At 54.7% G+C, this 11043-nt stretch overlaps 3 protein-coding genes across 4 annotated transcripts in view; 1 reads left to right on the top strand and 2 right to left on the bottom strand.

Moving 5' to 3' along the window:
- Positions 1-1665: 1665 nt before the first annotated feature.
- Positions 1666-4738, bottom strand: LOC119104360 (RNA-binding protein 5-like). Its single transcript, XM_037228055.1, has 3 exons — positions 4259-4738; positions 3495-3640; positions 1666-1696 (listed from the first exon to the last, which is right to left on the bottom strand). Exons 1-3 carry the CDS (start codon positions 4715-4717, stop codon positions 1666-1668), a joined length of 636 nt encoding a protein of 211 aa, XP_037083950.1. The 5' UTR covers positions 4718-4738.
- Positions 4739-4933: 195 nt separating this feature from the next.
- LOC119104642 (DNA-binding transcriptional regulator BolA-like) lies at positions 4934-8735 on the bottom strand. Of its 2 annotated transcripts, none has more exons than XM_037228360.1 (5): positions 8661-8735; positions 6417-6499; positions 6060-6161; positions 5581-5649; positions 4934-5037 (listed from the first exon to the last, which is right to left on the bottom strand). In XM_037228360.1, exons 2-5 carry the CDS (start codon positions 6486-6488, stop codon positions 4957-4959), a joined length of 324 nt encoding a protein of 107 aa, XP_037084255.1. In that variant the 5' UTR covers positions 6489-6499; positions 8661-8735; the 3' UTR covers positions 4934-4956. The 2 variants fall into 2 exon arrangements, with proteins under 2 accessions (XP_037084255.1, XP_037084256.1); XM_037228361.1 differs by having other exon boundaries at positions 8691-8726.
- LOC119104359 (alpha-2Db adrenergic receptor) overlaps positions 7426-11043 on the top strand; it is an 11214-nt gene continuing 7596 nt past the window's right edge. The window contains exon 1 of the mRNA XM_037228054.1: positions 7426-7444. Coding sequence (XP_037083949.1) covers positions 7426-7444 — 19 coding nt within the window. The remainder of the gene's footprint in view (positions 7445-11043) is intronic.

Raw genomic sequence — 11043 nt, 5'->3', positions numbered from 1 at the left:
CGACTGAGAACTCCTGACTGAGACTGGCTGAGGCTGAGACACCTGACTGGACAGAATGCTGGTGTTCCTGGGCGCATCCAACGACCGAACCGATCGGCCGCGGACAGGCTGTGCGGGCCCCGAGCGAGTATGGCCCTACAGGACAGCTGGGCCAGTACCGCGCTGGGCCAGTACCGTACCGCTGGGCCAGCTGGGCCAGTACCGCGCTGGCGCCGACTGAGCTGGGGGGGAGGGGGGGGTGTGGACGTCACCTGCTGCGAGGGGGGTCGCGGCCCACCGTCAGTCCGTCCATGGTGGCCACGTGTAGCGAGCCCCACCCGCAGGCCGTCCACCTTGGCGACAGGTGGACACGTCAGCCAACCCGTCCACATACGTACACACGCCACTCAATTTCAACCGCGGACAGGTGGATAGGTCATCAACTGTCAACAAGTAGACAAGCTCATCAACCGCGGACACGTGGACATGCTCATTAACCGTGGATAGACAGACATGCTCATTAACCGTGGACAGATAGACATGTTCTTTAAACCGTGGACACGTGGACGTGCTCATCAAACGCGGGACATGATCATTAGTCGTGGACATGAACCCGTCACAGGCCCGGGGATCAGCCCACGGGCCCCGCGGAGCAGGGGCGGCCGGACGTACCTGCGTCTCCGTGACGATCATCCTCAGCCAGGGCGGGTCGCGGACGGCCTGCGGCGACCTCGGCCCGCTCTGGATCACGGCCGGCGTCGGCTCCACCGGCTGTCGGCAGGCCGGCGGACGGTCACCCTTCTCGCGTAGGGCCGGCGCTTGCGGCGGGGGCCACGCGCTGCACGGGCGCGCTGGGACCCGCCACCATCCCGCTGGCGTGAGGTTCTACGTTACTCTTTTGGCAATACGTGGGCGTGGCGAGGCAAAACTTGAGAAAAGACCGAGGCACAGGGCAATGAACAGATCAGATTTTGCCGGCGGATCCGTCGTAAGGCACGACGCAACACGGAAGGTAAATTTCAACACTACGGGGTGTAAACAACGACCTAAGGTGTTCTCTAACACGCGGGGGAACCTTCCACTGATGTAACCAACAGCCTCAGCGTTTCTTGAGCACGGCCTTTGTTAGACAACTGGCCACACTATCTCCCGGATCAGCGCCCGTGCCGTTGGGTTGTGCGCCCCACTCACCAGCTGTTGTAACCGCCGGGTTCGCCACAGCCCGGTTGCGGACAGGACTACGGCAGTCAAGGGTCCCAAGACTCAGCTTCAAACACACAACCCCAACTTTCACCAAGATTCAATGCTGAGGTCCTGATTTGATTTTGTGGAATCCACCACCAATACCAAAACCCAGGATGCTTATTTGAATCTGGGGCCCAGTAGCGGAGCCCAGGCGCACGCTCACCGTTTCCGTGACCCAGCCACTGACCCCCGTAGGCAGAGTAGTCTGGCGGGGACGTCGGTCGCGCCCGCCGCATCCTCTCCGCCGTCCAGTACTCCAGCACGGCCCGGCTGGCGGCTCCTGTCCCCTCCTCGGCCTCCGCATCGTCCTCAATCTCGCCCCTCCTCCAGCTCCTCCCCGGAGCGGCGACGGCGCGGCGGCTCGGCCGGGGTCAGAGTCAGTCAGGAGGTCAGGTTAGAGGTCACGTCCGCGTCCGCTTGCTCCCCGTTCGAGACGGCTCGTTATACGTACGACTCACTGTCCGGGTCATACCTGTGGGCAGAGGGTTCTACTGTTGGCAAGCACAGGGATGAGAGGAGCATGGTATATAGCCCCTTCCCTCTTCTTCAGACGTAGGCTATCAGTTTTGTTCTATATCATATGAACACTTGGAGCATAAACACCCATAGGCTGAGACCAGCTTTGGCGACAAACTATACGTCAGTAACGCTACCGCCACTTGTCCAAAAGATGCAAAAGAAGATCGCCGGGACGGGTGTCAGCTCAACACTGCTTGCCTGCCCTCCCGGCGAAGAAGTGTGGCTTTCTCCTCGGAGACGCTCGCGCGCAACTGACCTCGCATGTTCTCCGTGGCGTGAATAACCAATGAACACAAGGTGACGCCGGGTGTCTCTCGGCTTTTACGTCAGGCGTCAATGTCACAAACGTTTACTGCGCAAGCTGGAGCACTAATTTCACCAGTTGGAGTGAGTGCACACCTGGGGGAAGGGAACTCAACATGATCTGACAAGGGTCAGGGAGTCGCCTTAAACCGTGAGGCGTCCCCATGAATTCCAGTTCAATCTGCAGTCCTTGAACATAGCATTCCACATCACTGCCTTGTGTCTCCTCCGGTCCGTTATCGAGTACACACAGCGCGGTTTGGTCTGGCGCTTCGCCTTTTTTAACTGGAACGGCCGGAAAGCATCATTCCAGTATAACCCATCCACCACCTATGACCCAACACAAATGCCCGACTTGGCTGGCTTGCACACCCTACAGCCCAGTCATGGTCTGGGACAGGATAAAATCCTCAATGCACACTCCATCCTCGATAAAACCACGCTCCAACGAATCAAATCTGTGTGTTCCACGAGCGATCCCGACAGCACATATCATGTCTTCTCCCGGTTTACGCACCAGCCCCGCGAATCCCAGTTGACAGTCAGCACCCTTCAAAATTCGCCATTCAGTCACAGTCCGCCCACGTATTATAGCTTCCTGAGTTCGTCTTCCACCTCGCATTTCTTCTGTTCACCCCTCCATGCCAATAATTCCGCCTTCCGTCACTACAGTTCCACAGAGGGATGCACTGAGACTACTGAAGGTATGTACTGTATGCCGACATCGGACTTTTACCAACGTAGGTGCATAATGATGACACTCAGTCGTGTATTCTGACTTCGCGCCCGCCGTATGGATATGTACCCGCCGATGATCCCACCATTGCCACTATACATTAAACAACAGTGCAAACGCCACTTCACCATCTTCCTTTCTGATTTTGCAGTTTTATTATCTCTACTGACAACTCAATATGGTTAAACATTTATAACGCCCATGGTTGTAACATGAAGCTCACTGGTCTCCAGTCATGTGTACTCCGCCAGAAAGACAACAAGTTCAGCGGCAAGCCCGGCGGTGCGGTCGTGGTAAATGGTCTCGGTGTCGTCCCGTACTGCACCATTCCTGAGAAGCGGCTGAAGCCCGGCGGTGCAGTCGTGCTAAATGGTCTCGGTGTCGTCCGGTACTGCACCCTACCTGCGAAGCGGCTGAAGCCCGGCGGTGCAGTCGTGCTAAATGGTATCGGTGTCGTCCCGTACTGCACCCTCCCTGCGAAGCGGCAACATATGCTACCGTGGCACACTTACCTGGCCGGGTCCCCGTGTCAGTCTCTGACCTGAGACCGTAGCACACTTCCCTGGGCGGGTCCCAATGGCAGGGCATCTGACCTAAGACCACGGTACGCTTCCCTGACCGGATCCCAGTGGCAGGGCCTCTGACCTGAGCTAGGCAGCGGCTGGAAGCGTTGCCGTGGAACAGGCACCAGCCTCCGCGGAGGCGCACTGACCTGAGGTAGTAGCCCGAGGTGCCGTCGTAGTACATCTGGCGACCCGGGTCCCAGTAGTAGCCGGAGTCGTGGTCGTAGTAGAGCCCGGTCTCTGGTTGGTAGGCTAGTCCAGACGGCTCCAGCTGAGCCGCCGTCTCCGCCGCCGCCTGGCGGCCACACGTGACGTCACAGTGACGGTGGGGCAGCGCCACCAGAGCCGGAAGCGGTGTCCTGCCACTGCCGGTCCGGTCCGGTCACCGGTTCATCCCAGTGGGGTCCGATGACGGCCTGAACTCACCAGCCAGCCGTGGAAACATCTCATTTGCATGGGGAGGGGGCAGGGAACTTGTTTAAAACATAAGTGTGTTTTCTACATGAGCTTAATCCTGCATCCACACATGCTCTGCTTTTAACTGCCGAAACGCAGGAAACGGAGCCACAATCATATGAAGCCGCCCATGGATTGTGGGGGTCAGGTTACCCGGCGCTGACAAACTCAGCACTGCACCTGAGGAACACGGCACATGATTTTGCGAAAAGGGCTTTGGGGTTGGGCCGCTCTGCAGACGCACCATATTGCGAACCAGACAGCGTGCACACCAGAAACGTGGACTTGCGTTGGGTCACCTATCTAACGCGCCAGACACGAGGCAGGCCAAGAACATTACAGATCCGCACGCTGTCTCAGACCCGCACGCCACCTTACGCTCCCTCCCCCTCCTCCTCCTCCTCGCGTGACGCTCCAAATCCCCACGCTGGCCCCAGGGTCACACCCCCGCTCCCACCTGTTTGATGTCCTCCACTATGGCGGCCGGGTCCAGCTCCGGCTGGTCGGGGTCACGGCGCATGCGCAATGCGGCGTTCTCCCGCTCCAGCCGAGCCAGGCGCCGCTTGAGGCCGCGCAGCTCCTGCCGCTGGCGCCGACAGCGCGTCACGAGTGTCGCAGCGTCCTCCGTCTGCCAGTCTTCCGACGACGACGACGCGCCGCTGTCGCCCGGTGTGACGTCACACGGCGTGGGGGTGACGTCACTGGGTGACCGAGCGCCGCCTGAATCGTGGGGGGCTCGGCCGTCCTCGAACGCCACGTCGCTGCTGGGCGGCGCGGCCCCGCCGTCCGCGCCCGTGACGTCACCGTCGGCCGGCATGACGTCACCGAGCGCCGCCGGTCGCCGCAGGCTGTCGCGCTCCCGCGTCACGCGTTGGTCTAGCTCCAGCCTGGCCAGCCGCAGCCGCAGCCAGTCCATGCAGCGGGGCGGCGAACGACACTATCGCGCGCTGCCGCCGCAGAGCGACACTACCCGTCACTCACCGGCGCCGAACGCCGCATTCCACGTAACCAGTGTGGTGCACTATCAGACACTACGATCACTATCGCTACACGCTAGCAGTCACCATCGCCACCCTGAGCACTAGCCGATGCCACTGTGCCACCGGGCGCACTACTCGCCGGCACAGCGGACACTGCAGCGGCCGTCGGTGAGCATTACTTGCCGAAGCCGCCCAGACACTTGGGGCTGGGCGACACACCGCCCTCCGCCGCCGCCCACTGCTCCGGAGTCTTGGCCTGCCGGCGGGGTCACGCGATCGGCGTCAGTCGGCAGCGCGTCCAGCTCCAGGCCCACAGACCCGGTGACTGAGACGGTGTTGCGATCAAGTCCATTTTGGAACGATTGACAGAGATACGCATGTACGGAAACGAGCCGAATGACGATGAAATCAAGACCTTTACACAAGCTGCTGCAAATACATCCCCATAACGACAAAATTCCACCATCCATAAATGCCCTTCCCCGGGTCGCAATGGACGAGTGGTCAGTGCACCAGACTCCCACGTCGGGAGCCCGGGTCCGAATCCAGGTTGCCCTGCGACTCCTGAGCGCTAATATGGTCAATGCAGTCGCTAGCGGTCCGTAACAGACGTGTCGATGTGCATCGCGTTCTCTTCAACAACAACAAGATCCATAAATCCCCTTAACGGGTTGTCCATAAAGCGAAGCAACTACGACAATGAACCCAAAAACGCTTGACACAGTGGTCCGCGCCGCCCGCGGGCCGGCCTCCGCGGAGGCGCCCGTGCCGGGCCCGCCTGCGGGTCCGCCTCTCTCACCACGATAGAGAGGGCGTGTACACCGGCGGCCAGCTCGTCCCGCAGCAGGCCGTTCACCAGGCGGTGACGCTGCCGGTCAGGTCAGGTCAGGTCAGGTCAGAACGGGTGGAGCAGGAGTCAAAGCGGCGCACTGTGTGAGATGCCAATTCAAAGACCCCAGCTGGCTGCTGCGCACGACATAGCCAGGAAAGCCGCCGCGACTCCCGAAACGTGAGCGTAAGAGCGCCAGGGGCGGATGAGGAAGGCGATGATGATGATGATGATTGGGGCTGTGGGGCGCGCCGACTACAACTGAGGTTTGGAGAGAGAACACGATAAGCCGTGCAGCACTAGCTGGCTGCTGGTGACACCAGCTAGTAACAAATGACACTGGCTGACACCAGCAGAAGTCGTGCGACACCAGTCGAAAACTGATTTTTTTGCAATGGCTCATGATAGGTGGTTTCAATTCACGTCAGTTAACACGTGTTGGCACCAACCTGGATGGGCAGTTTCTGGCTGAACGCCTCGCTGACCACCACCACCTTGAAGTGCGTCTCCGATCCTTTTGGCACGTTGTGCATAAACGACTCGTTGATGACCTGAGGCACGCGGGAGGTGGTGACGTCACGCAAAGACTTTCTCGCGGATGTCACCAGCGCTGGCCGCATGACAGGCAGACGAGGCTGCCTTTTTTAGTTTTCGTAATTTGCATCAAAAACACAATGCTGCTGCCTACTAGTATTACACAAGTGTTGACAAGCACTCAAAAGCAACACAGGACCACTTATTGGATGTCAATTGCAGACAGCGTCACCCCTACTAGAAACCCAGGCAACGCAAGTTAGGCTCCTCACCTCCAGATGGCTGGGCTTCAGCTGGGACAGTTTAGATTGGATGGACCTGGAGACGGGGCCTGACGCAGCCATCAGGAGTACAGCTGTAATGACAATGCCAAAATCTCATCAGCTGGCACATGCACAACTCTGAGCATACCTCAGAGCATACCTCAAAGCACACCTCAGAGCAGACCTCAGAGCACACCTCAGAGCACACCTCAGAGTGCACCTCAGAGCATGCCAATGAGCACACCTCAGAGCACACCTCAGAGCACATACCTGAGCACACCTAAGAGTATACCTCAGAGCACACTTCAGAGCACATATCTGAGCACACATCAGAGCACACCTCAGAGCACGCCTCCTTCATGATTCACACAGCCAACATTCTGGCACAGGTAATATGCACATGGGAGGTGTAACAACTGTAAGCACATCAGGACTTAAAAGCCGTCCATAACGTCCATTACGCATGTGCGGTCATTTCCGCACACGCGCATGCACACGTACACACGCACACACACAAACACACACAGCTTACACACTGGATATGCTGAATGGACCACTCGCCCCCCCCCCCCCCCCCCCAGCCCCGGTTACACTCTGCTAAGCACCGTGTCCTCCAAGAGGGTAATGTCTGTCTGACCACTTACTGAGCTAGACGTGTGAAACAGAGACCAGCCTGTTGCTTGTCACCCCAAGAATTAATGATATCACATTTCAGGGCTTTAAATTATCCCATGATTTGTAATGTAATTGTACCAAAGTGTGATATTACGCTGCTCAGCGTCTCCCCCCCCCCCCCCCCAGCCTGTTGCTAGGTTTTGGTTCTTTACATAAAGAAACTCTCCCTCTCCATGCATGAACAGTATACAGATGACCTTTTACACACTCTATAGACATTGAGAAGAAAAGCAATGTATTCATAATGCCTGCCTGTGATTGTATGCCTTTACGGAAGATGCGTCTTCCGTTTTCTGCTTTTCCCGGTGCCCGTGAAAACAAAATGGACATGTGACAGGGCAACATGGATCTCAGTACCATGGGTGGGCATAGAAAGGTGGTCAAGCCCTGACCATGGATAAGTGTAAATGCAACTGCCTAGCCAGTTACACTTCACCTGAAAATCCTTTTCCTTTCCATGTAAATTCTAATATATAGGCAGCTCCTATGCAGTCACAGTGATCCTACTCACTCTTTGGCTGCTGCCAATATTTTCCAAAGCTTATCTGCTTGATACTGTTTTGTGGGGTGGCACTTCTTGTAAATTATTGGGGGGATGAAAACCAAAGACAGGACAACTAAACACCCCATTTTTTCTTACCACATTTAGCCCCCTTCATGTTGATTAAGGCAAGATGTTTTTAGTCTTTGTTTAACTGATACCTCTTTAATTAAAGCAGCACTGAAGCCATGCAAGGGTGGACCCAGGCAGCAGGCACTGGATGCATACATCTCTTCTGTTAGGCAAGTGAAGGCTCCCTCCAGAGGCCACCTTAGGGCACCCATGGCACTCTTCTGACTGCCATGGACTTAGGTCATCTCCATGTCCCAGAGCTTTTCACTTTGGCCTGACAAACCATTATGTGTCTTATGGCCCTTTGCATATAAAGTTTATGCATCATTTATCTGCTCAGCTCCTATGGTTTTAATGGTGGTGACAGCAACTATGACTTTTTGTTATGAGAGTAGTATTAATGCCACTTCCAGAAACATCAAAGAAGTCTTAGTATTATGGTCATCTTTCTACCTATGTTTCCTGTAGTATTCTAGCCAACAGCATTGGGGGTGCCAAGCCAACATTGGGAAGCACAACATAGGGGGAGGGGCAGGGCCCCTGCAAAATGATACAACTTGATACCTGTGCTGTTTGTTCTGTTTCAATATAAACTTTTTGGTGACAAGGGCACTCTGCCATATTGCACAAGCCACACCACCAAACTCTTGCTGAAATATGTCACCAGCTCACACACAGGGTCAAGAACTGGCAGAGCAAGAGGCCCATTCAGACTGACGACAGAGCTTTATGGGTCATTAACATGAATAATGATTAACATCGATGATGGCAACAGTTATCTTTAGTCAGGTTGGTGTATATGTACCCAAAGCAGCAACACAAATACCAAGTTCTTCGCAATATGAGGTAGCTGGACCCAGCTACAATGTAAACAAACTGATGCTGGGTTTTTCAAAGCTACATGTTTACAGATGAACAGACGTTTTCGAGGTCCACACATTATATGTTAGGGTTACAAAACGTACCAAGCGCCGCCTGTACGCGCTACGACCCACCAAGTTAGCTTTTGGATAAAAGTGTTTGTGATGATACAAGGCCCCGTAAGAAAAGGAAAGTCGCTGGCGAGTCTCGCTTCATCTTCGCTTAACGTTAGCATGACGTCACTGGCTGCAAACTTCAATGCGTGGTGGGCCGCTAAACGTCAAACGTCACACTGACGGGTAACCGGAGCATCGAAATATTCGTACTGCTAATGAAAAATCTGTTAGCTTTGTACATGCTATATAATAGGTGTATATGACCAGCAATCCGATTGCGTTGAATTCTATGGCGAATATGATGATGTGCCATGCAAGCCTGGGCGGAACACCTTCCAATTGCCATGGTATGAAAATGAAGACGTACTCACGAGAAATAGTCCCAAATTGCCGGCAAATACACCGGGCTATATTCATACCCAAAACTAACAATTGTTTTAGTGGCAGGCATATATGACCTGTAAGTCGGTGGTGTATAACTTGACGATGAGTACGATGATGTGCGGGGCAACATTAATTAGCAATTAGCCATTACAATGTTCTTCGGCCTTACGGCCTTTCCACCTGTGGCCGCGCCGCCGTCAGTGGTGCGAATGAGGGGTGAATGGTTGGCAGGTCTGTTGCTGCTGCAGTGCGTGCCACCGCGCCATGTGACCTACGGGGGCCAGTCGTGCTCTGTCCTTACCTGTGCGCGGAGCCGACAGCCGCTCCCTACCTGTTTGCGTAATCATTGCGAATGTCAGGCCATGCGTGTTGTGGTCTTGAGGAGCTTGTGTGCGTTTCTATGCTGAAAGTCAAAAAGGCATGTCGGTAGGATTACTAATAGTCAAACCAGGGTGCAGATCACAATATATATAAATGTATACATACACACACACACACACACACACACACACACACACACACCACACACACACACACACACACACACACCCACACACACACACACACACACACCACACCCACACACACACACACACACACACACACACACACACACACACCCACCAACACACACACACACCACACCCCCACACACACACACACACACACACACACACACACCACCCACCACACACACACACACACACACACAACAACACACACACACACACACACACATATATATATATATATATATATATATATATATATATATGCCTGTGGTGCCCTTGTTTTAAGCCGGAACAACGTTAACTACACTGTTGATGAGTCTGCGCGTTTAAGACGCGTGGCATTGTGCTTCAACGATTACGTTCGCTCAACCCACGAGCATAGTTTATTTGCCCGCGACCATTCGACCTCCGCGATGACGTGGCCCCACAGACTGGCATGTGTACAAAGCATCACGAGAAGCACACGCGCCCGTGTGGACCTGTTCCATGGCTGGCAGTGTTTGGGGCTCAGTTGTCACTGGTCCAGTCCTTCGTAGCAAAACTGGTGCCTCGTAACAAAAGATGAGCTTTCCTTGTTTGATACAGCTGCCTGCAGCACTGCGCTACGTAATCTTGCAAACAAATACAATCAGTGCTCGGCGTAGAACGATAGCCGACCCCCCATATCGGCGCAGGGGCGACGCAAGTTCTCCAAGTTGGGAGGGGGGAGGGTGAAGCCATGCTGGTTGCTTTTTACGGTCAACGCCCTTGGGACGAATGCTAAAGTATAAAGAAAATTGGGGGCTCATCTCCCTCCCTAGCACACGCGCTTTTGCGCAAGCGCAGTCGCTTCCCGAGGCGATTGAACTTCAGCGGCTCGACCGAATAAGGCTGGCATTTACATGTCACGCTTGTTGTTCGGTTCCACCTGACTGACTCGCGGAACTATGCATCAACCAGCAATAATTTTCCAGTCGTTTTAAGAAAGTTAGCGTAATCTTCAAGATACCTTCCCCAACAGCTCACGCGTGCACGTTTTTTGCTCTTCACACTGACTGTATTTCAACTGCCAGGTATGTACACCTGCAATCAGCATACCATTTCACACCCAAAGAATTATACGCATTCGGTTCTCTGGACGTATGCACCTCCTCACAGCTTGTACATTATCAGTGCAAAGGTAGTCCGATGTCCTGACCCGCCCATATCTAGCGCAGTTCCAATCTCATTTCATTGTAGTGGTTGGCTGCATGAGCCTGCAAAGCCGGCCATAACGTTCGATGTTGAATTCTACGCGACTGGCTTTGGTAATATGCACCTACCGCCAACAGGCTGTCCCGGCCATCTCGTGTAAGTCTCGTAGGTACGATTCTCTTCTCAGGCCATTTATTTGACTGGTTAGCGATGTTGGCAAAGGCTTGTACAACACACCTTCACACTTGTAATTACATTCTACGCAATCGGCTTGGTTGGACATAGGCGCCTCCCTCTGGCGG

Source organism: Pollicipes pollicipes, unplaced genomic scaffold (assembly GCF_011947565.3).
Source record: "Pollicipes pollicipes isolate AB1234 unplaced genomic scaffold, Ppol_2.1 Scaffold_6052;HRSCAF=7182_pilon_pilon_pilon, whole genome shotgun sequence".
Classification (NCBI taxonomy): Eukaryota; Metazoa; Arthropoda; class Thecostraca; order Pollicipedomorpha; family Pollicipedidae; genus Pollicipes; species Pollicipes pollicipes.
This window is presented reverse-complemented; position numbering and strand designations above follow the sequence as displayed.

Excerpts from the sequence above, each read along its gene's own strand:
- LOC119104360 (XM_037228055.1), bottom strand. The coding sequence starts at position 4,717 with ATGGACTGGCTGCGGCTGCGGCTGGCCAGGCTGGAGCTAGACCAACGC. Across the intron at positions 3,641-4,258 it reads TAGTGGAGGACATCAAACAG|GCGGCGGCGGAGACGGCGGC; the intron begins GTGGGAGCGGGG and ends TGTGGCCGCCAG. Across the intron at positions 1,697-3,494 it reads ACCTCGGGCTACTACCTCAG|GTATGACCCGGACAGTGAGT; the intron begins GTCAGTGCGCCT and ends CTCTGCCCACAG.
- LOC119104642 (XM_037228360.1), bottom strand. The coding sequence starts at position 6,488 with ATGGCTGCGTCAGGCCCCGTCTCCAGGTCCATCCAATCTAAACTGTCC. Across the intron at positions 5,650-6,059 it reads GCCAGAAACTGCCCATCCAG|CGTCACCGCCTGGTGAACGG; the intron begins GTTGGTGCCAAC and ends CCTGACCGGCAG. Across the intron at positions 5,038-5,580 it reads TACACGCCCTCTCTATCGTG|GCCAAGACTCCGGAGCAGTG; the intron begins GTGAGAGAGGCG and ends CCCCGCCGGCAG.